Here is a 23,738-nt window from a genome sequence, read left to right as displayed (position 1 = left end):
ACTGTCCCCCTGTGCCTCCGTAGCCATAGGCCCACCCCCAAAGGCATTATGCAGTGGGCTGTGAAGAGCGGGGGGGGGTTGTGGTGGTGGTGCCATATTTGTTGCCCACTATTTCCACCCAGCCTCAAATCCACATTCTGAAGCCAAAGACGGGGACTCAGCATCCCAGGCAGAGCGCAGCTGCAGACAGGAGGCAGACGCTGTGCTGAGCCCGCTCATCTGGGCTGCAAACGCATCAGATGGCCATGATCCCATGGTTCCCAACTGGGGCTGCGGCCGCCTGCCTGCTCTGATGGGCCGAGCGTGTGGTTCCTGGCCGCTCCCAGGTCACGGGTTAGGACAGACAAAGTGTTTGTTGCATTTATTGTTCTACCACTACAGAAAAAAGCATTTCAAAATGTGTACAAAAGTATCCTCTATCCCTCCAGGGGCACGCCCCTTGTTCACAGCTAAACAGAAATAATTTAACATCACCAGAGAGGCGGATAGCAAATACAACAGCATTTTTTTCTCATTTACAGTCCTGTACACATATTTTCCAGAATGGTGGACGAAGACCCCAGGTGGCACTGGCTACACACACAACATCATAGAAAAGTGTATTAGAAAGTATTTAAAACAATATTGCATATTAATTTCTGGCTACGTCTGTTCACAGTGAATGCCACCACACCAAGACCACACCAACTGTGGATGTGCTTCCGTTTTCCCAAGACTGAACATCTTAAATAAATCTGAGTTTGGTTCATTTTTTAAGTAAGACACACACACACACACACACACACACACTGAACTGAATATGACAGCTATCGGGATTTTTAGATAGAGCTGACCCTTCATTATTGCTGAAACTTAGGAAGTGCAGGATAGAGTAATACTTTGCTTCCCAACCTATGTAAGTCCATTAGGTGTCGCTTTTGTTTTGGCAAGAGCGTGACACTCATCAGGGTTACACAGTGATGAGAACAAACAAGAAAAAAAATCCCCACAAAAATAGAAAGAGCCCCCCCTCCCCCCCCAAAAAAAAGAACAAACTCGAATGCCCGTAACAGTAGCTTTCTTTCTCAATGAAGACTCTAAGATGTCATGTGGTGGATGTTACATTGACAGTGGAACACTCTGGTCTCTGAAGTGACAGGCATACGCCCCTTGGTGATGGATGAAGAAGAGTCACAATTCTTTTTTAGTGACTCTTTGGACAGGGCAGCGTGTGCTCTAAGGCATACGGCACAGAAGGGACCTGGATAAGGAGCAGGCGTCCAGGCTTTCGGTCCACAGAAGCTCAGAGACAGAGGGGCAGCGATTTCTTACCATAACCCACACATCCACCCGCGAGAGCGACGCTCTTGTCTCTGACGTTTATTTTCAAATGCGGGGGCACGAAGCCTAGGCACACTTCAGAACACAGCGGTTCTCAAGACACACATTCACACCATCCAGCAGCAGAACAGACCACAGAACAGAAAAGGCGTGAGGTCATGCACAATCCTACGTTGCTCGGCTAGAAGAAAAACGTGAACGGCTTTTGGTACAGAATATGACCACCTTCCTAACATAACTTAGTTACCAGCTGACATTCTATGGGACCGTTACACCTCCAACACGATAATCTCAAAGAAAAACGGTGTTAGCATAGAACACCACAAGAAAAGGTGTGTAAATAGATGGTTACATTGGCTAGAAAAGGCAGTGAGTGGAGGGGAAGCGCTTTAGAAAAGAACATTTGTAGCCGCTATTTACAGTTCTGGGTTAAGCTTTGTTTGAAGCCACAGTGAGGGGCGGGGGTGAGAAGTTTTTTGGGGGGGGAGTTAACTCCTTTCAACCAACTGGCTCTGTGGGATGATGGAAGGGAACAGGGCGGGTCTGAGTGGCCCCAGCAAACAGGAAATTTGTGTCTCTCTCACTTTCTCTGTGGCTGCGTATGGAACCGCCCGCGCCCCCTATCTGTCTCTACAGCACTTTACCCAGGGCCTTTGCACGCCCCTGCGTCAATGCAATGTTTCTTTCCAGTTTCAAAACACCGTCCCCGTCCTGTAAGCCAAGAAACGTGTGACTCAAGGATGGGTGTGGACTTCATCCTCTCAGCAAAACCCAAACGCGCACAGGAAGGTGGGATAAATTCATTTCTAGAATTTGCGATGAACACAGAGGAACACGGGTCAGGGGCTACACAGCGGAGGGGGAACATTCTTCCAGCGTGTTTCTCTTTGGAAGGCTTCCCCAGACCTTGGACTGGCCTAGAACGAGAGCAGCGGTTCTCGACTAGGGAGGATTTGCTCCCCAGGGGATATGTGGCAACATCTGGAGAGATTTTGGGGTGTCGAACGGGGGTGCTACTGGTATCTGTTGGGTAGTGACCAGGAAGGATGCTAAGAACCCACAGGAGAATCCCCCACCACAAAGAACTGCCCAGCCCCAAATGTCAAGAGCACCGTGACTAAGAAACCTCGATTTAGACTAAATGCAGAGGGGCCAATGGACAATTTTTCCTCTGTTTTCTTTTTCCCCGTGTTCACCTTGGCTCAGTTTTGGCGAAGACACGTAAAGGTGTGAAACCGTGTGCTCTCATTTGCCTAGGTGGTTGGGGTCATTATCCTTAACGACAGGATGAACCTTGAGGGTGACCCCTCTGGGTTGGCATCCGAATCACCAAACACCTCAGCGGGGCTCCCGTCATGCCTGAGGAAGGTTCTACCTCTGCCACCACCTGCCTCTTTCCGGTCAGATCCCGCTGGCTGGTTATGCGATTGCTCCCGACCGTTCCACATTCCCAGGGAGAAGGGACGCGGGGCCACACATCATGTCCATGTGCAGGCACACAGGGACTGCTCTGTCCTCACGGGGGAGTCTCATTCTGTTTCAAAGTTTGGTTTCCAAGGCGTGGGTCCTGTGTATGAACAACATCTCCTGGGCCTCGCCTGTCACATTCCCTTGCTCTGAAAATTAATGACCATCCTGAATCCTGCTTTCGTGGATTTTAAAACCTGAATGATGCAGAATGAGGGCAGGGAAAGAAACTTACCGAGAAACAAAACAACGACACAGTTGAAGTGGGGTCTAGGTTGGGCCTCTGAAGGAAAGGCAGGCTTCTGCCTGTCAGGGGAACCAGCCAGGGAAGCAACGGGTGTAGAATTTGGAATCAAGCCTTGGTTTCGCGGTAATTTGACCCTTTGAGAGGTTCAGAGGAAGTGAGGTCCAAGTTTTGGGATGGATGTTAGAAACACAGTGATAGACTCTGGGCCATGAAAGGCACGGACTGGAGTAGGCAGAGGGCAGCGGTCTCCACACCTGCCTCCAGGTGTTCAGACTCTTCTGCTCGCCCGCCAGCCTTGGAAGGCTAACGCGGTTTTGAAATTGAGAACCAGACCAACAGGCTCTCTGGCCCCTCCCTTTGTCCGAGGAGTCCAACTTTCCTCCAACAATTTGCCTTTTGTGCGGGCTGTGACTTACAACATCTCTTAGAAACTGCAGGCCTCCAGCCCTAGACGCACACGGCCAGAAGCTATGACTTGGGTTTCTAGACCCTGCTGCGTTGGGAGGGGGGCGCCTGGAGGTCTGTTCCCTGGCTCATTCCTTCCTGGGCTCTGACCTGTTTGTATCAAACTTTCTCTGAAAGTGATGAGTCTTGCAGAGGGGGGCGGGTGGGGGCTTCCAGGAAGCCACAGCTAGAGGGGACTTCAGCTCACAGTCTATGGCAAACATCTAGGAAGAGAGCAGTTTGGGGGGAGGGTGCTCCAAACGTAACCCTGCATCTAACCATAAAAAAAAAATCGTCTCGTGTTCCAAAGCAAATCAAACCCCAACCAACTGAAAACTACAAAACAAAACAAGAGAACCACCGAGAAATCAAAAGCACAAGGTTCTGGTCCAGTCCGTGCTGCTGGCGGGAGGGGAGGGCCTGGCCACCCCCCCTCCCCCCACCCCCACCCCCACCCACGCGTGCTTCCTCTGCGGGCCTGCGGCCGCGCGCAGGGTTTAGCTCATGTGGAAGCGGTGCTCGCCCCGGGTGATGTGGGACGAGAACTCGTAGCGGTCCTGGCTGTGGTAGCCGCACATGTTGCACTCAAAAGGATCGCGGAAGCCGTGACAGCCCATGTGGATGGTGTACATGACATGGTCCAGGAAGAGCACCCTGCAGTGTTCGCACTTGTACACCTTCATGGGCTCCCCGCCCGCGCCGATCACGCGGCAGGCGTCCTGGGAGCCGTCGGAGGCCGCCCGCAGCACGTCGTAGGCCGCGTGCTCCTCCTTGATGGACAGGCCGTTGCGCGCGTGGGGCGTGATGTGGTTGGTCAGGTAGATGAGGCCGCCCCGCTGCTCCTCGGCGTTGCTCTCGGTGTCCGTCGAGTCTTGGCAGCTGTTGTTCGGGGACGCCTCCCTCTCGGAGGACACGGACTTGGCCTTGGAGAGCAGCAGCAGGTTCTCCACGGCGCTGTCCTGGGCCGCGTGGTTGGACCGCGGGGGGCCCTCTGCGTGGGGCTTGTGGAGCTGGTACATGGGGCTGATGCCCGGGACGACCTCCGAGCTGCCCGGGGGCGTCTGCACCAGCGGGCGCAGGGACTCGGCCCCCAGGTAGCTGATGGCGTTGTTGATGGCTTGGTCCATCACGTGGGTCTGCATCATCTCGTTTTCCTTCTCGTAGCTGGCGCCGCCGTCGTAGGGCATATCCGACAGACACTTGTCACCTGTGGGAGGCAGGCGACAGTCAGTGAGGCCACGTTACCTCTGCGCACTACGGGGGGCAGCTGAGATCTACAGCAAGCCCCCCCCCCCCCCCCCGCACATCTGGGTGTCCTGGCGCTCAGGGGGATGCGCGACTCAGACACCTCCCAGATGGACAAGGTGGAGGCCTGTCTGTGGTCACCCAGCTCAGGGCCCTGCTTAGAGTCAGCCCTTAAACGCACCTGACCCACCACACGAACCTGTGCACCCAAGTCGGTGCACGTCAACAGAAACAGCAGAAACCGTCCAACTAAATACTAAACCAGCACTTGGGTCTTTTACTATGAACGTCACCATATTCAGTTTAAGATGAAAACTTAAATGACGTATTTTCGATATAGTGTTCTAAGTGATTTGCAATAGCTGGTTAATTTCTCATAAATTTATGTAATTACCATACGCGAGTGTATCATTCACGAGCGTGTGCGATATGCTTGCTTAAAAGTGTTATGGGACGGGGTTCTGAATTCATAACTTCAATACTCAGAATAAAATTTGATCAAAAGGTAAGATTTCTGGTAAGATCTATAGAAAGCTGACTTCTGGCTCAGAGAGGAAATGGACGCTCAGAGTCCGGTGTCCACATCCTCCCCGGTCCCGGTTCCACTCACCTGTCCGTCACTGGCAAGACTAGAGCCGTGTGCCACATGGGTATGTGCGGGGAAGCTGGGCACACAGCAGGGGAGTAAAGGGGAGGGGGTGTGCCATTCGCCTGTTCTTTCCAAAAATTTCCGAGCATGAACGATGCTCAAGGAACCACTGCCGAGGACTCTGGGTGTGCGAGCGTCCCCTCAAGAAACTTCCAGTCTGAGAGCTCCCTCCCTCCCCGGGGATGGCGAACCCTGAGATGAGCTCGGGCTTCTGAGCAAACATTATCATGAAGAAGTAAAACGAACTGCTTTGAAGATGCACCTTCTCGACACACTGGTTATAGGTTCAGTACGAAACCGTGGCATAATGAGCAAAGTCGCTGTCTGCACTCTGTCAGGGCTACTGATTTGCTTTCTGTTTGCGTGCAGATTTATGGATAAATCAAAGCACCGGAGGCATGCCTGAATTGTTTACATTTTACCCCTCATTCTGTTTCTTTTCTTCCTCCAACACGTCTATGCTGAGCATTGAGTGTCTACTGGACCGGACAGGAGGGGCAGACAGGGGAGCTAGTAAAAAGGGTCCCCATCCTCAACAGCTAACAGGGGACACAGATATTAAAACACGGCTGCAAAAATGGTGTATCCCAGGCAGAGAAGTTCTAGGAAGCAAATAGAAGGCTTGGGTACTGAGGGCTTCTGACCTAGAGTTGGCCAGGTGAGTGGGGCTCTTGTCCTACACGGGGGGCAGCCAGGGGTCCTGGCCAGAGCCTGGGTGTGGGGCAGGGCGGGGGCGGTATCTACCAAGCAGAGACTTTGTCTAGAGGGAAATGAGAAGCCCCTGAAGGGTCTGAAGGAAGGGCCCTTCTCAGTAATGGGCAGGAGTACAGGTTGTGAGGGGCAAAGGTAAGTGAACTCAGAGACTCCCTTAAGAGCCCAGGGAATGGCTGCTGATGGCCCGTGAGGGCGGTGGCGGGGGAGGATCCCACACCTCCCACACTGACACCTGACATCAAGGTCTCCTGCTCATTCTTAGCAATAGGACAGTAAACCACTTAGTAGTTCAAAACCTTAACTAATCTTTCTTAAAAACATTTTCCGACCACGGATGATTGTCCAGGGATATCCCCCATCATGCTGTAGAGTATCTTGGGGTCTCATTTCTTGCTGCAAAAGAGACTTATCATAAAACAGCCCGCCTGCATTCATTCTAATCTACTGGCGGTCAGGAGAGACATGTGGCCTGATCGTGGTGAAGTGTGATCCTCAGATTACAGAAGGAAAATTTGCTGGTGGCCGGTCACACCCTCTGCAGAAACTGAATAGAATGGATGGAATCTCTCCACAAGGTGGGCGGGAGGGACCACGGAAGTGGTGTTTATGCCCATTAAAAGTTAGAAGAAATAACTTGATAGCATTGTTGAATCACGTTTTGAGGTCTTTGTGTTGAGGTGCTAAATATCTTCTTGGTCTAATTCTAGAACAGAATGGATCCATTCTGGCTTATGCGCCCCCATCTGTCCCTCTACCAAACCCTGGTAGGGACAAGATGGGGCATAGATTTTGAGGCCAATTCAGATACATATCGAAGTGCTTATAGCCCCGTCAAAAATGGTGCTTTCCCGCCTAATCATCCTGTTTCTCCCCAAAGTTGTGGCTCTTTGGTTTCCCAGGCAACCACTGAAATCCATTGTTTTTAAAACTTGGTCTTAACAACAAATGGATGTAGGAAAAAACACATATATTTCAGATTACTGTGGCATATTGAAACTATCCACAGAATTTCTCTTCCCTAATACTCCACAAAGTGAGAAAAAGAAAAAGCCACGCAGTTCACTTTGGCAATGAGCTAAATAAAAAAACACATTCTAATGAAACACATAGTTTTAAAAAAAATCAAGGAGCAAAGAAAGAAAATTCTGGCGTGAGACATACAGTAAAGGGTGGCTGCTGATCTCACTTCTAAAAACCTCAAGTGTGAGTCAACGAAGTCCTCAGGGTTCTCCCTAATATCCTCTTTTCTGTAGGGAGCCAATTCAAATACACATCCTCTTCCATTTCTGATCCCACAGCAGTGGAAACCTCTGCTAGCAAGAACCAGGTGAGTGTGAGGTTGGCTCTCTCGATAGGAGTGAGGTCTTCTAGGCTGTAGCTGAGGGGAAATGGCCCTAAGCCCCTAGTGTCCTTCTGTGGGGCTGGGAATCGTGCTCCAGCCAGGTACAGTGAGTGGTAGCTGGTTTAGGGCATTTGACCAAATCTCAGAATGAGAGAGAGAGAGAGAGAGCACACAGAAAGTCTTTAAACAAAGACTGCACTTTGCCTCACCTGAACTCCTCCTTCCCCCCTATCCTTGGCATTCTTTCAGGATTTAGAAAAGTCGATAGCTCTCACAGGAAAAAAAAAAAAAGCCTCACATACAGTGGGAAAAATGTCCAAACGTCAATCAAGCTCTATCAGCCCAAGGAGAATAAGCAAGTGACAAGAAATGTCATGATCACCATGAAAATACTTTCTAGCAACTCAAGGGAGGAAAGGAAGTAAACAGACCAATAAGCTCATCCTAGGAAAAAAGCTCAACTCAAGGAAGAGAGGAAATGTGTCAAAATTACTTTGTGAGATGGACTCCATAAAAAAAAGCGCTGAAAGACAGCATGCTAAAACAACAGAAAAGAGGTGAAAAAAGGTTTCAGATCTCAAGAAACAAAATGAGGTCCATTTATCACAGAATGAATCCATGGATTAGAAGCAGTAACAGAACATAACCTACTAAAAATGGAATGACTGACAGAGGAAAAACACAAGATAATAAGTGTGAAAAAATGTGAAAAAAAAAAGACAAAAAATAAACTGAAGGAAATGCTAACAGATATGGAGAACAAATTATCCAGCATAAGGACAACTGGTATCCCTGGCCGAGATCGCAACAGATGGAAAAAAAAAAAAAAAGATGTCTACAAGGAAGATTATTTCTCAGAAATAGAAAACAAGGGACTCCCCAGATTAAAATGGCAGGAAAGTTTTTATTCAGAATGCAAAATACCAAGACACATCCTAGTGAGGCTATTTACCTTTTAGACTATTTAACTTAAAGAACTCTTCAGGTGTTCAGAAAGAAAATGGAAGTCACCTTTAAGAAATAAATCTCAGACTGGCCTTAGACATCTTCACGGCAGCATTCAACTAAGCAATGCCATCATGGCACCACACATGGTCAAGACAGAAAGGCAACAGGCAGACATCCTCAAACACATGGCAACTGTGGAAATGGAGCATCTATAGGACCTCCTTGAAAAAAAAAAGTTGCTTGAAAGTTAAGTCCAATCAGTCAAGTGATTAATCACAATAAATAGACTGAGTTGAGGCTTTGAATCTATTTAAAGAGAGAGTTAACGAAAAGTAGCTAAACTTCTGTGAGAATTAGGCTTATGGGAATAGAATGTGACTATTAGGAAGCCGGACGATGTAAAAATAATATAATTGAACACTGGGGAGTAAAATCGTGTCTTTATTTCCCAAAGCTGTGAGTCAGGAGATACTACGTAAATGGAAGCAAATGGGTTAAAAACCCGATGAAGCTCATGTTTTTCATGGTGCAGTGTATCTTTTTAATCTTAGATTAAATCCTCTAAAAATATCTTTCTGCGAGAAAATGTTCATTTGAAGATTGGCTATGCCTCCAGTTTTATTGGGTTCTTGTTCACCTCTTAAATTTAAGACATCCATACAAATGCTATTTGCATTTTGAAGTAGCATGTGTGATATGACAGAATCTTTACAGAAATATTTATTCCACACTTGTCTATCAATACACCTGTTCATCACCCTAGCCCCTCACATACATACATATGGATAAAAAGACTTTTAGAATAACGCTCAGCTACTCTTAATATTGGCAATTTCTGGATGTTGGGTTTTTGGGGTGATTTGAAAACATTCATCTTTGCCTTAAAAATCTTTATATTAACCATGTGTCACTTTCATAATGCAACACGGTTGTTTTTTACTTCCAGAGGAAAGCAACTATACCAAAAATAGTTATAATGGGTAGAGAAAATGTTAATTATTGTTATGCTCCCCTATTTCCTTTCCTGTATTTAAAAAACTCCCCCAGGGGCGCCTGGGTGGCGCAGTCGGTTAAGCGTCCGACTTCAGCCAGGTCACGATCTCGCGGTCCGTGAGTTCGAGCCCCGCGTCAGGCTCTGGGCTGATGGCTGGAGCCTGGAGCCTGTTTCCGATTCTGTGTCTCCCTCTCTCTCTGCCCCTCCCCCGTTCATGCTCTGTCTCTCTCTGTCCCAAAAATAAATAAAAAACGTTGAAAAAAAAAATTAAAAAAAAAAAAAAATAAAATAAAAATAAAAAACTTCCCCAATCACCAAACAGACGAAGAACACAGCCTTGCTGTGTAACGTGACCATCCCCTTTCTGATGGGGCTTCATCGATCCTGTTGGCTTCTATCTGATTATCCCGGGGGATGAGATCTTTGGTGACACAATGGTGAGCAATGTTCTTGGCAGAGTTCTCTTACACTCAGGCCAAAGCTCAAGGAAAAACTTTTAACCATAGATCCCGTATCCATTACGCAAAATTATGGGTGATTCGGAGCAATGTCCCTGTGAAAATCATGGCATCTTACAATTTTAAGGTGCTTTCTCAAGTTTTGATCTTTTGATCAAAAGATCAAGGGATCTGATCATCCCTTTTGATCTTCAGACTGGCACTGGGAGGGATGCAGGGTAGGAGGCATCACGCCCATTTCACAGATGGGGACACTGAGTCCAGGGATGTGCTCAAAGTTGCCAGCTGGTCACAGCTGGAGCTGGACCCTGTCCCCAGGTCTCTTGAATGTCAGCCGGGAGGTCTTTAAACTGCACCACCACTGTCCCGTGTGTATGATAACGAATGATAAGAACCGCACTCCTACACACTTCAAGAATTCATATAAAGGATAAACTCAGCATCTAGAAGTTAAGAGGGACCCTAGAGACCCATCCTTTTCTTTTCTTTTCTTTTTTTAATTTTAGAGATGGAGAAGCTGTGACAAGTTAGGAGCGGTTGATTAAAATTCCATTGAATGGAAGTGAGGACAAGGTAGGCATTGGGGGGCAAAAGGAGGCGTTATTTTAAATATGCTGAGTTGGCTGAAACACCGATATTTCTTGGTTTTCTTGGGAAAACCCATAACAGCATGCACAGCCGCTCCTGAGCCCTTCCTTCCAACCTCCATGCTGCGGTCCTTACCCTACTGTTCCCGTCACGCTTCTGTGCCCCCTCCCCTCTGGGGACTTCTTTCTAACCTTTGCTGGGCTTGATCAGAGCTTTTTTTTTTTTTTTTTTTTTAAACACGGAAGCATCTAAATCTCAAGACAATGCCTAACTTGGGGCCTCCTCCCAGGTGGCTGCAGGGGAGGCTCACAGTTAGTCTGGTTTGGGCTGAAACCTCCAACAGCTAAAACAGGCTGCAAACGTTCATTGCCAAAATCCTCAGCGGGACTTCTCCAGGTTCCCAACCCAAAGGAGAAGTCAGACACAGCTGGTCAGGGACCAGTAACGATCCTCAGGCACGCTTGCTACTGGGTCTTTCTTTGCTCCATCTCCCCTCATGGTGACCCGGCCACTGTCCTCTGCCTCGCCCACTGTCCCCTGCACACTGCTCACTGCTCACTGTCTGTGAACGCTGAGTTCTCACCTAGCGCAGTGCGACCTGAAATCCCACCACAACAGCCTATCCTGTGCTCAAGGACCTCACTGCCCTTCTGCTCAGGAAATGCAGAATCTCTGTCATTCTCCCCGACTAAGAGCTCACATTCGTGTGACTCCCCACATGGCATCTCTGGCCAGTGGTTTGCAAAAGTGCTTTAAACCGAATCCTTCTTTCCCCCACCTATGACAAGCCTCTGAAAACCTCATCAAAGCCACAAGAACTCGGCCTCTCCTTTGTCCTCCCCGCTTCCTGCTGTCGCATCTGTCCTCTGGAACCCCAGGCCTCATCAACCGTTAACCCCATTCTAGCCCCATCCTCCCCCAACACACACTTTTTACATAGGCTCCCATGTGGCCCCCACACCAGAAAGCCCTTGAAAATTAGCAGATTAAAAACAGAATTTTTTTTCCAGAAACTGGCCTTATCATTTCTATAACTGGCATCTCCCTCTAAGAGAGTCACCACGATTCACGGCTTCCACTCCCACCACCTGCCCTGGCCCCCACGCCCCTGTCACCAAGACTCCTCTCTGCTCTGTCCCCTCCCTCCCATGCCCCCACTGCCCTATCCTTCTGGTGCAGTCAACCTTTGCATATGTGGTCTCTATTTTCCAAGGTATGGCGCCCATGAAACATGTCAAAGCTCTCTCCCGCCTACTGAGCTGAGGGTGCATTGCTCACCTCAGCTCTCAAAGACCATTGATTCCGTGGCCAGAGCTCTCCGGGAGAGCTTCCCTGAGGGTACGTGAATCAGCCCAGAACAGGTCCTGCTCCTCAGTCAGCCCGTGTCTTCCATCCACCCCAGCCACCAGCATGACCATTTCCCTACGCTTTCATCTGTCTGTTCAGAATCCTCTCCCCTTCTTCCACTATGAACAATGTGCTGAAATCCTATTCCTCCATCAAGGTCACTATCAACTTCATGAAGCTTTTATTAATCATCTTCCTTTCTGGCCATGACCCTCCCCTCATGGTCTCTTTCCTGGCCATGACCCTCCCTCCACGATCCTCCTTCTTGGCCATGACCCTTCCCCCATGATCCTCCTTCCTGGCCATGACCCTCCCCACCATGATCCTTGCTGACCATGACCCACCCCCCATGATCCTCCTTCCTGGACATGACCCTCCTCCATGATCCTCCCTCCTGGCCATGACCCTCCCCCATGATCCTCCCTCCTGGCCATGACCCTCCCCGATGATCCTCCTTCTTGGCCATGATCCTCCCCCCATGGTCTTCTTTCCTGGACATGACCCTCCCTCCCCATGATTCTTCTTCTTGACCATGACCCTCCCCCCATGGTCTTCCTTCCTGGACATGACTCTCCCCCCATGGTCTTCCTTCTTGACCATGACCCTCCCTCCATGGTCCTCTTTCCTGGACATGACCCTCCCCCCATGGTTCTCCTTCTTGACCATGACCCTCCCTCCATGTTCCTCCTTCCTGACCATGACCCTCCCCCCACGGTCTTCCTTCCTGGACATGACTCTCCCCCCATGGTCTTCCTTCTTGACCATGACCCTCCCTCCATGGTCCTCTTTCCTGGACATGACCCTCCCCCCATGGTTCTCCTTCTTGACCATGACCCTCCCTCCATGTTCCTCCTTCCTGACCATGACCCTCCCCCCACAGTCCTCCTTCCTGGACATGACTCTCCCCCCATGGTCTTCCTTCTTGACCATGACCCTCCCCCCATGGTCCTCTTTCTTGGACATGACCTCCCCCAGCATTCTCCTTCTATATTATCCTTATGATAATAGCTGAACTTCACATTGAGACTTTGTAAGTGTTCTCACATCCATGATGTTAACTAATGTCCACAAAACCCTGTGAGGCACACAACGAATGGAACCAAGGTCAAGTAACGTGACCAGCTGACAGCATCAACACGTGGCTGTGTGCAGACACTCCCAGGTTGGGCCCCCAGCTTAGTGCACTTCCACTCTTAAACTGACCTAAATAGCTATCATTCTTCCTGCACCTGCAGCATGAGGCCTGGCGATGGTTACTGGTGCACAACAGCAAGGTCCTAGAGGAAAGGGACACTTTGATCTTCCTTTTATCCCTCAAAGCACCTGACACAGGTAGAGATTCAATGGTGAGAACAGCAATCGCGGCTGTGCCCCCCTCTTCTCTGGACACGTCTCATGGGCCGAGTTGCTACGTGATTCAAAGTAGCCCATGCAAGGAGTGTTATGAACTTCGTGTGAAAAATGAGCTTTCGAAGTTCAGCGAGGCTGCTCGGGCAGCGGGTGAATGGGCTGTGTGGGGAGCCCCTGGCCACGCTGGACCCATGTTCTTGGCTCCGAGCACACTGACCCGGCCAACCCTGTCCACAGGCAGATCTTCTGGGTGCCCAGGAGGCTGCAAGACCACATCTAGGAAAAACTGCCAGGAGAGGAATTCATTTTTAAGAAGTCTATCAGAAAAAACTCCAGGGGCACCGGGGTGGCTGAGTCAGTAGAATGTCCAACTTCTTGGTTTCGACGCAGGTCATGATCTCACAGTTTGTGAGTTCGAGCCCCATGTTGGGCCGAGAGCACAGAGCCTGCTGGGGATTCTCTCTCTCCCACTCTCTCTACTCTTCCCCCACATGTGCTCTCTCTCTCTCAAAATATGTCAATAAACATGAAACAAAGAAAAAACTCCAAAATATTTAAGAAACGTGAAGCCTACCAATTTTTTTGCTCTGTAAAAAATGAGCTACTTTTTCTTCCTTCTACTCTCAACTAATTTGCACCTGAGCCGACAACACCCGCATAGTTGTTCGTTAAGAGACAGCAAACGTTTGACTCTTACCAACAAATTTCTGAGGCATAGAGCTCTTACGTTTGGCGACGTTACTTGCTAGTCTGTCCAGCACGAGGGATCTCTCTGATCCTATCTTGCACAGATCTTCTGCCATCTCACTGTGATTAGCTTCTTCTTTAATGACTAAAGTCAAAGACAGTTAGAGAGGCCAGTTTAGAAAAGCTTACAATGAAAGGATTCGGTCGCATCCAGCATTAAATCTGACATTTGTTAAGCGCCTACAAGAGCCAGGCCCTTCGCAAGGATTATTGCTAATCTCCCCGGCAGCTCTTTCAGCCGGGACAGAGGCTGCCCACGGCCACCTGCTAATGACACCTGCCGGCCGTACATTATCTCCCGAGGCCAAAGGAACAAACACCATCCCTGTCACCAGAAGCTGGATGGGATTAAGCAACTGTGCCCCTCGGACGAGTCCTCTTAACTTTTCCAGTGCCCCTAAAGCCACTAACTCAGTCAGTCCCGACACCAGCCTGCGGAGGATCAAAGCACTACCTGTCAGAGCTAGAAATGATCTGAGGTTCCTATGCCATCGACAGGCACCGCGAAGGGATGTGCAGAAGAAACATGGCCGCCCAAGATGCTACAGCGAATCCGGGCAACATGGGGAGAGAACCCAGAGCTCCTGACCCCTGAACACACAGCAAACTCTAGGAAATCAAATAACACCTGCAAACTGTGGAAAAGCTAGACCCTATGGGGCTAAATGTTGATGGAGGGAGTATTCCTAGCCAACCTCCATTTTTTCCATTTCCATCTTTCTTTCCATGGTTGAAGAGACAACTTTGTCTCCTGCAGAGTCTGCCTATATTCTAGTTTTTACAGTTGGGTTTTTGGGGATAGAACATTCATGTCCCTGCAATGTATCGTCATATACGAAGAGCTGAAAATGCCAATTAATTACATTCCAAACAGTTAACCAATCCCTCTGGCACCACTTCTGAATGGTCCGCTTAAATCCCACTGCCCTATTTCTCCCTCTCCTCCTTCCCCAGATATGACATGCTGATTTATCACAGGATCTATAGGATCTTCTGTTACTATTCTCGATTTCTATCTATTCTCCCAAAGAGCCCCACGTCATAGCTACATTTTAACACAGCACGACACATTACTTTTCCTTTTTCAACCATGCCAATTCTCTCATCTACGTTTCCAGATACACTTCACGATATTCCAAATTTTATGTTGGACCCACGCCTTAATTGGGGAAGATTCGTGCCCGCAGTGTCTGACCCTCCCCCTCTCCAGTGTTCCACGTTTGCTTTCTTGCCTCAGCACGGTGTGGCAGCTTCCTTCATTATGCCCTGCACATTACCTGCTAAGATGATTTCTAAGTATTTTATGTCTCCATTGCTATTATGAAGGCCGCTCTGGAAGCCTATATTTCAAATTGGTTATTATCGCCGGTATATGTAATTTTTTAACATCAGAAATGCGTGTTTCCTGCTCAATGAGCAAACATAATAACCCACACCCTGACTGGTATGAAGGATACACACAAAATCCATGAAGCCCAATTCCAGGGGGCGTGCACATCTGACCTATGGATCCCACATGCTTGCCCACATGTCCGTCCTTCTCGGCCAAGCAGAGCACTGTGGGTGTCTTCCCTGCCCAGGGCCACAGGGCCTCCTGAGACCCTCGGGGTCATCACAGTGAGGGACAAAGGAGTCCCAGACTCCCAGATCAGTGGCATTTCCCTGCAAGAGCTTGTAATACGATCTGTGTACCTGAATGATCATCTTCCAAATGCTCGAGAGAAACTTACTTCATCCCTAAAGGAAGTTGTGACAGATGACCAAGAAACCTTTAACTAAATAAAGCTACATTCAGAAAAATTAAACTCTCCCACATCCTAGCTGGGCTAGGCTTTGTTTTTACCTAATCCCAAAGAATGGCCCCAACCTAAGGGGATCGAAGAGGGAAGAGGGTGTCTGGGTGCCCACAGGAGCACCGAGGGGCTGCTCTCTGGCTCTGTAGGGAGAATGGGGCTTGAAAGACACACAGAAGGCACAGGTTTGACCAGCCCTGGCACAGCAAAGTGACCAAGACCCCCCCTGCCCACACCTCAGCAGCCCACTGCCTGCCCCCAGGATCCCAGATGTCGTCTTGCAGGACTCTGACTGAAGTGCTTTTATGGATACCTTCCACCCCCCGGGCAGCGCTCACCACATGCCTGAAGCTTTCTTATCTCCTGAACACAGGGACATAAGGACCCATCACTGCGGTATTCCAAGTAATCTGATCACCCAAGGGAAGAAATTAGCATTTCAGGGCTGCGTTGACTCTGCCTATGGGGTAACGTACATATTGCTGACACACAGGCTCACTGACATGGACAGCCAGCGGGTGACACGTGTCTGCATTCTCTGCCCTCATTTCTGCCAGGTTGGCCAGGCAGGAATTAGCACTCCTACTTGAGAGCCCGGGGTCACATTCAAACCCAGGTACAGAGATGCAACTTGAGCCCAGGTCTCAGGGACCGCCAGGAGCAGCCCGCTGTGATCTCCCAGCGTGTTTCTTCAGTAATAAAATAGCGGAGAAAACCAATGCGCTCTGTCTGTGTCTCCTGTTCATTCTGTCTTCTCGACTCCATGTGTATGGCTCTAAAGGGACATTCAGATCACTGTATTCAAACAGGCCAGTACTGTAGGTAATAAATTGCAGCAAATATCTGTTGGGTCGACAAATGGCTTATTTGAACATGGATCCGTCCATTCTGGAAACATACATTTCAAATTGGTTATGATGGCTGGATGTGCAATTTTTTTTACATCAGAAATGGTGTTTTTCATTAAATGGGCAAACATAAGGGCTTACATCGGATTTACGTAAAGGATACGCACAAAATCCATAAAACCCATTGTCACCGGTCTCTCATTTGACCTGCGGAGCCAGGATGCTTCTTCACGTGTCCCTCCTTCTCGGCAAAGCGGGGCACGGTGGCACTTACTTCCAAGGCCCGTTAATTTATTTTTGGCAGGAAAATACAATGTCTAAACAAAGTTTACATTTTATTCTAAAGGAGCGCCATCATCTCTGAACCTGTAGACGCCATCTTGGGGGTTGGCCACAAACTGGTGACTAGTACATGATTATTAGGATTTTCCTATCTAGTCTCACCTGCTCCAGTAACCCTCCATACCTTTCCTTTCTAGAAACAGACACCAGACTTGGAAGAGAGTTAAATGATAATTCAGTGGGATCTCCCCATTTTACAGGCGACAAGAGTAAGGCTCGCCCAGAGAGGTCAACAGTCAGCCCCCAGATCCACAGCTAATTGGTGAGGCAGGCAGTGCTAGAACCACAGAGGTGCTGCCACGTAAAACGTTGCCTCTTGAAGCCCAAACTATCTGACTCTTGGGCCTCCGTTCATTTATTTTTTTAATTTTTTTTAAGTTTATTTATTTATTTTGAGAGAGAGTGAGCAGGGGAGGGGCAGAGAGAGGAGAGAGAGACCCAAGCAGGATCCTCACTGTTAGCACAGAGCCTGATGTGGGGCTCGATCCCATGACCTGGGATCATGAGCCTGAGCCGCAATCAAGAGTCAGATGCTTAACCGACTGAGCCACCCAGGTGTCCCAGAATTCCACTCTGACTGTTTGTCTCTCCTGTTCTCACCTGTCCTTAATCTGAATCTCTTGCCCATACCTCATGCCTCTCAACTCTCCATTTCACATGGTTAAGAGAGTAAGTTTTGTCTTATGTGTATTTCACCACAGTAGAAGTACGATAAGCGATCACACAAAATTTAAAATCACAAAAGCGACCTGAGTATTCCCTGGTGGATTGGCTTTATGAGCCATTCATTAAAGCCAGAAAGCTGAGTGAGATTTAACAAACTTTCGACCCTTAATTTCACTTCTGCTTCTGGGTCCTGTGACGATTTTTCCAGTGGTGGCGTCAAATAAACCGCGTTTGTAAGGAGGTCGGCTTCCATTGACCTATTCAGACATTTCTTACGTCTTAAAAGGTTAGAAAGGTGCCTTTTATGACAGCGCTGTCCCTTGGAGTAAATTCAGCCTCCTTCGACACCAGCGTGAGCGTCCTTCACTTTACATTATCTAAGATCGGAGTCAAGTGCCACAGGGTGATGTGGTGCCTCGGGCACCAAGGCTCATAAGAAAAAAGCAGCCTTTCCTCCAATCCTGTGACAGCCGCAACCCTCTCAACTGTCAGGGTTTTGCCAAGGAGCTCACTCGTTCCAGACAGGTGCCGAAACGGATGAACGAAAACCCAGCCTGAAAGCTTTCATTCGATCAACTTCATGAAAAGAAGAGTTTTTAAGACAAGATTTCACATCTTATTTTGAGGACTAAGCACAAAGAAGCAATCGATACTCCTGGTTTAATTAAAAAAAAAATCCCCAAACCAAGAACCGCCCGCCCCCCACCCCCGGCAAAGTTTCTGGGGTCACTATTCTCTCAGACACTTCCCCAGCTTTCAAGAGGGAGGGGTTCAAGGTCAGGCTCTCTCTGGTGAGATGAGGGCTTCAAAAGTCGGGAAGCACACAGTGCTTCTGCCAAAAATGTCCCTCGGTCGGGGCGGTGGCGGCTCGCACGCCTGGGTTGTGCACCCGGCGCTGTGTGCCCGGGGCCCTTCTTCGCTGCGTGCCGGGAGGGTGAGCCAGCGCTTACCTGGGTACAGCGTGCCTGGAAGGCCCATGCTTTGCAAGTAGTTGTGGCAACGCTCTTTATGTTCCTCTAAAGAGCTTCGCTGTTTATAGCTTCGGCCACAATATCCACATTTGTGAGGTTTACCAACTGCAGAAAACACAATCGAGTTCAAGACCCCAATTAAATACTGGCCTTGGTGTGATGGGAATTCATGCAATACAATCATTACCGAAAATGGCAAAGAACCCCTCCCCTCTTGAGAGCTAAAGTGGACTCAGTCAAAATTGCCGAATTTAAAAATAGGAATGCCCAGGGGTTTCGCTGAATGTACCAAGAACTCGTGTGACTCTGGTTTCACCTTAATTTGCCCATTGTCCTAACTCCCAAATTCTCTTCTACTGAAATCACTGTTCTTTAACTGGAGGAAATGGGCCATCACCGTGTGATCGCATGGGCACCACGTGGGCGGAGACGTGAGGGATGTCCCCAGTTGCCTGGAGGATACATAGATGCCCCTCTAAAGTCAGACTCGTCCATGTCTATGTTGTGGGCCAGGTCTGGCATGACACTGGTGACAGATCTAAATGCACCCAAAGTGGATTCAGTTGCAGGATGCTAAACTGGATAACTTGAGGTCTCGAAGATACCACAGCGGATAGTGATGCGTTAATGAAATGAGCATTTGTTTCCAAAATGTATTTTCCTGTTCTAGCTTCAAAAAGCTCTGTGTTCTCCCCAAAAGCTTAAGGATGGCGTGGTCTCTGGATCAGCCCTGACCAACAAAACTCACTATGACGATGGATGTGTTCTTCATCTGTGCCGTCCAATGCGATAGTCATTGTACTGTTCAATATGGTGGCCACCCGTGAACCACTGAGCATGCAAAGTCTGGCTACAGTCACCGAGGACTGAAGTTTTGATTTCGTTTAAGTTTAATTGACGAAACTTAAATTTAAATGCCACATATGGCTAGTGGCCACTGCTTTAGGCAGTGCAGTATCTATAATGAGGTTAGTTCCTCCCAAACTTTATGGAGCGGTATTTTAGGGAAAGAAGACTCACGCCAACAAATTCATATCGTGCCCAAGCTTAATGACTTTCATAGACAGTGTTTTAAGAGATGAGATAAGTAAAGTATCTTTATTTACGTAAGGAATATAAATTTCCATCCGAAGACCAGAATCTTCTCCTACTTCCTTCTCACGTTGTTAGATTTCACATATCTGAATGTATTATATAAAAATCAATACCATCCAAATCGGAAGGCTTGGTAAAATGGTTCAACCAAAGCTTGTACTGGTTCCATCTCTTCCTTAGGTGAACAGAAGCAATGGTTAGAGAAGACTAAGACGAAATGTAAAATTTGACCTTTGGAGCATTTCACAGAGGAAGAAAGGGATCCATCCCTACGTGTAGAAAGCATCGCGTCCCTAACACCGGGGAAGTGACCTGGAAATGCACAGTGTTGCCTAAAATACACCTTGAAGCACAGCCCAAGATTCTGAAGGGAAGAAAGTCTCTAGCTCGGCTTGTGACTTCCAAAGAAGGCGGTGAGGAAGGAAGGGCCTCCCCTACCCTGCCAGACCGCCCCACCCTGTATCGATCTGGGACAAAGCTATAGTCACATCTCGCCACTGATGTGTCGTTGGCCTTTGGAACCTCAAGCCACCGCCAGCCGCCAGAGAAAACTGTGAGATGGATCACGGTTTCAGTGGAGTTGGGAGGGAGGCAGTGGGCCACTTCACAATGGAATAGAATGTGGCCCCATTTGGGTTTGCAGATGAAGAGCGAAGTCTTCATTTTATTCTAGTGAAGTCCTCTTATGGAGCCTCCATCGGCGTCTTTTCCGAGAGCTGTGTGGCTTCCTCAGGTGGCGGAGTCACCAGCAGCCCTGGGTCAATGGTATCGTATTACCTACTTGCTCATCAGCGCATCCATGATAGAAACAAGCTGTCCAAAGTCTACCACGCTCCTGCATAATTACTCAAGTAACTGGCCGTGCTTAGAGCAGGGGACCGTCATGCCTCGAAGGACGTCAGCGGGCATGGAACCAGAGTGGCCTAAAGTACTGCATTGGATGCTCCAGACTTCACAGTAGGAAGGAAAGAAAAGAGAGAGGCATCACTTCAAGGTTCACGGACTGCCGTGCAGGCGAGATTTCGGCTGCCAATCAGAGTAACTGGGGATTATGAGGACACGGTTGGCGTCGCGTGAGGATGAGTCTTGATGTCTTCCGCCTACATGGGGTCGTGGTTCCTACTGCCTCAATGGAGTACTGTTGGCAACCGTGCTGATGTCCACTTGACCTGCATGGATGACGGATGCGAAGTGCCTCTGCCCTAGACCACCCAGACGGTCTGCTCGTCACATCTGAAACCTTATCCCTTATCATTTCCCTGCACACCTTCCCTTCTTGGCGGGGGGGGGGGGGGGGGGGCAGCACATGGGCTCCTCGTTATTGACACAGGTGAACACTGAAGAATGCTCACTGTCGCCCTCCTGTCCTCCCATTTGGGGTGGACCATCTGTTCCCCCTGTCCCCTGCAGCACAGCCCTTCCCGCCCCCCCCCCCCCGCAGGTTCCAGGCCCCCCTGGGGGGAATGGGTGGCTTCTGCCCCACCATCACGCCCTGCTGACCTCAGTTTTGTATACCTCCTCTCTTGGAAGATTTTAAGTTTTCTAATTAAAGAGCATTTGGGGGATCGGCATGGAGAGGAGGTGTCATGTCTGGACCCCAAAAGGGAACCGGCAGTCCCAGGGCCCCTGTGACCACCTGCTTCGCCTCCTCGTGAGCTACTGCAGGTACCCGCCGCACCCCCCACCAGCAGAAAGACTACGAAACGCTGGCTAAAATGCGTCCCGTGCCCCCTTCTAGGGTCACTTACGGATTGATGCGTTTGTGTGCAATGTGTCTGAAGGTAAACCTTAGAAACTCACCTTCCACTGTGGACTCTAGCCCCTCCTTCTATTGGAAGTCTCTCCTGAAACCTCCCGCCCTGCCCTGGAGACCGGCCGTCCCCTCCCTGCGCTCCCACCGTCCCCTCAGAGGCTGGCGTCACCACACTTGCAGCACGTTGGTGCTTTGCTACTGCCCACCTGCCTCCCCCACAGAGAGCGGCGTCCCTGGGCTCTCAGTACATACTCACGGGCCACAGAACGGGGCACAAGGAGAGGCCACTAAAGCCTCACTATTAACTACACTCCTCATTGGGGCGCCTGGGTGGCTTGGTCGGTTGGGCGTCCGACTTCGGCTCAGGTCATGATCTCACAGTCCGTGAGTTCGAGCCCCGCGTTGGGCTCTGTGCTGACAGCTCAGAGCCTGGAGCCTGTTTCAGATTCTGTGTCTCCCTCTCTCTCTGTCCCTCCCCTGTTCATGCTCTGTCTCTCTCTGTCTCAAAAATAAATAAATATTAAAAAAAAAATTAACTACACTCCTCACACCTGGGAGGAGACAGCCCCGACTATAGGCAGATCTTCCCCAGGAGGCAGCATCCCTACCAATGGGGACAGTGTGGCCCTGGCGAGGTCTGGAGGGAGCTGGTCTGAAGCCTCTTCCTCCCCCAAGTGGCCTCTTAGCTGAGGCGTGACTGGCTCCTGGCACGAGTTACACAGTTGGGCCCACTCAGGGCAGTGTCCCCCTGGGGAGTGGGGGGACAGGCGTGTCCCCAACCAGGACAGACAGCGGCAGGCCCTTCTCGCGTCATCGCTCAGCTTTGCAAAGTAACTATGCCCGTGACCACCGCTCTGCGTAAAGCAGTAATACGAGTGACTTCGCAATTCCGATAAAGACATGTATTTGGGAACTTTGGGGACACGACCCGCGCACCCCGTGGAAAGCACACGGCTGGCAAAGCCGCTTAGAAAAGCCTCACTTACCTGTCGAAACACTCTCTGTAAATTGGGACTTCTGTGCGCGCACGCGTGTCATTTCCCACCCACATCATCTGGTTTTGGGGGGAGTCAAACTCGGGGACCGGGGCACGGATGCCCGGGGCGTGAGGGGGTGTTCCCCCCGGGCCGGGCCGGCCTGCAGGGGGCGCTCCGGCGCGTGCGCGCACACACATGCGCCCAGTGGACCTACCGGAGTGCGTCCTCAGGTGGCCAGTGAGGGCGTCCCGCCGGCGGCATGCGTAATTGCAGAGATGACACTTAAAGGGCTTCTCCCCAGAGTGCAGCTTGATGTGCCGAAGCAGGTTGCCCTTCTGCGTGAACGAGGCCCCGCACTGGTTGCACTGGAAAGGCCGCTCGCCTGGGAGGAGGAGAGGGGATCGGTGAGAACAAAACTCTGCGCGCTCGCGCGCGGGGACAGGTGCAGGACCCGCGAGGAAGTTGCTTCCCACGGGGGCCCGGTGACTTCCACCCGCTGCAGGTTTGATAGAACACGAGGCTTTCAGACTAAACCTGCCAGTTCCTTAACGCTTCACTGGTTGGGTCAATTTGATCTGAAAATCTAATTTTTTTTCCCTAAATCAGAATGGCACATCACAATGCAAATTCAAACTCATTTAAATAAAGTGACTGCAACATTTTGTGATGAAGAGCCACTCTTCCTGATCAGCAGTTTTGGAATAAACCAATATCCAATTTTGCGTGTTGTGGCATTTGGTGGGGTTTTTAATGTGGCTTTTTTCAAAGGGTCTTTAAAATATGCCACTGAAGCAAGCAAAATAAAAAGGAAACTCATTAAAAATGCATTTCAGGATCACAAGTTCATTTCAGCGTTACATTCTTATATTTAAATGAAAGGCACTTCATTATAACTGTTATAATAAGTTCTTTTCATTTACATTTTCCCTGTATTTTCCCTTTCAATTTCTTCTCCATTACCTGTCTGTCCCTACGCAGGCAAATCAGGAAGGAGACAGACAGAGAGAGTGTGAGGCTGAGAGACAGAGACAGAGAGAGAGAGAGAGAGAGAGAGAGAGAGAGAGAGAAGGAGAAAGATTGAATAAAATAAGTTAAGAAAGAGAAGTCCAAAGACAAGTCCCTAATCCCCCCCCCCCCCCCAAATGGTAGGGCATCCAAGCCAGGGCCACATGGAGGTTTCTGGCTTTTTCCTTTTTTGCTTTCCTCCCCAAATCCTGAACCCGTGAAGCTCTCGCTGGCCTCTATGCACAGAAGATAAGTTGTATTTTCAGCACAACTATTCTAAGAGATGCACATGACTTGCTATTAGGAATTCTGGGGATGTTACAGCTGGAGTGGTGGCCAAGAAAGCGTGGGACCCTCTGCTGGATGTGGCAGTGCCTGACTGTATGCGGGGGGACCCCACAGAGGGACATACGCGGGCATCTGTGGGA

At 49.4% G+C, this 23,738-nt stretch overlaps 1 protein-coding gene and 1 long non-coding RNA gene across 36 annotated transcripts in view; one reads left to right on the top strand and one right to left on the bottom strand.

Annotated features, from left to right (window-relative positions):
• Positions 1-23,738, top strand: part of LOC145713013 (uncharacterized) — a 344,480-nt gene that overhangs the window by 134,864 nt on the left and 185,878 nt on the right. The gene's annotated exons all lie outside the window — the stretch shown is intronic.
• Positions 347-23,738, bottom strand: part of IKZF1 (IKAROS family zinc finger 1) — a 102,392-nt gene continuing 79,000 nt past the window's right edge. For 26 of the 35 annotated variants that reach the window (XM_060632111.3, XM_078442601.2, XM_060632093.3 and 23 more), the window contains 4 exons: positions 22,520-22,687; positions 18,460-18,585; positions 13,811-13,945; positions 347-4,685 (listed from right to left, as the gene is read on the bottom strand). In XM_060632111.3, the coding sequence (XP_060488094.1) occupies positions 3,976-4,685; positions 13,811-13,945; positions 18,460-18,585; positions 22,520-22,687 (1,139 nt within the window). In that variant the 3' untranslated portion in view covers positions 347-3,975. The remainder of the gene's footprint in view (positions 4,686-13,810; positions 13,946-18,459; positions 18,586-22,519; positions 22,688-23,738) is intronic. The other 9 variants (XM_060632098.3, XM_060632124.3, XM_060632113.3 and 6 more) reach the window with 5 other exon arrangements.

This window comes from Panthera onca, chromosome A2 (genome assembly GCF_046562875.1).
Source record: "Panthera onca isolate mPanOnc1 chromosome A2, mPanOnc1 haplotype 2, whole genome shotgun sequence".
In the NCBI taxonomy this organism is placed as follows: domain Eukaryota; kingdom Metazoa; phylum Chordata; class Mammalia; order Carnivora; family Felidae; genus Panthera; species Panthera onca.
This window is presented reverse-complemented; position numbering and strand designations above follow the sequence as displayed.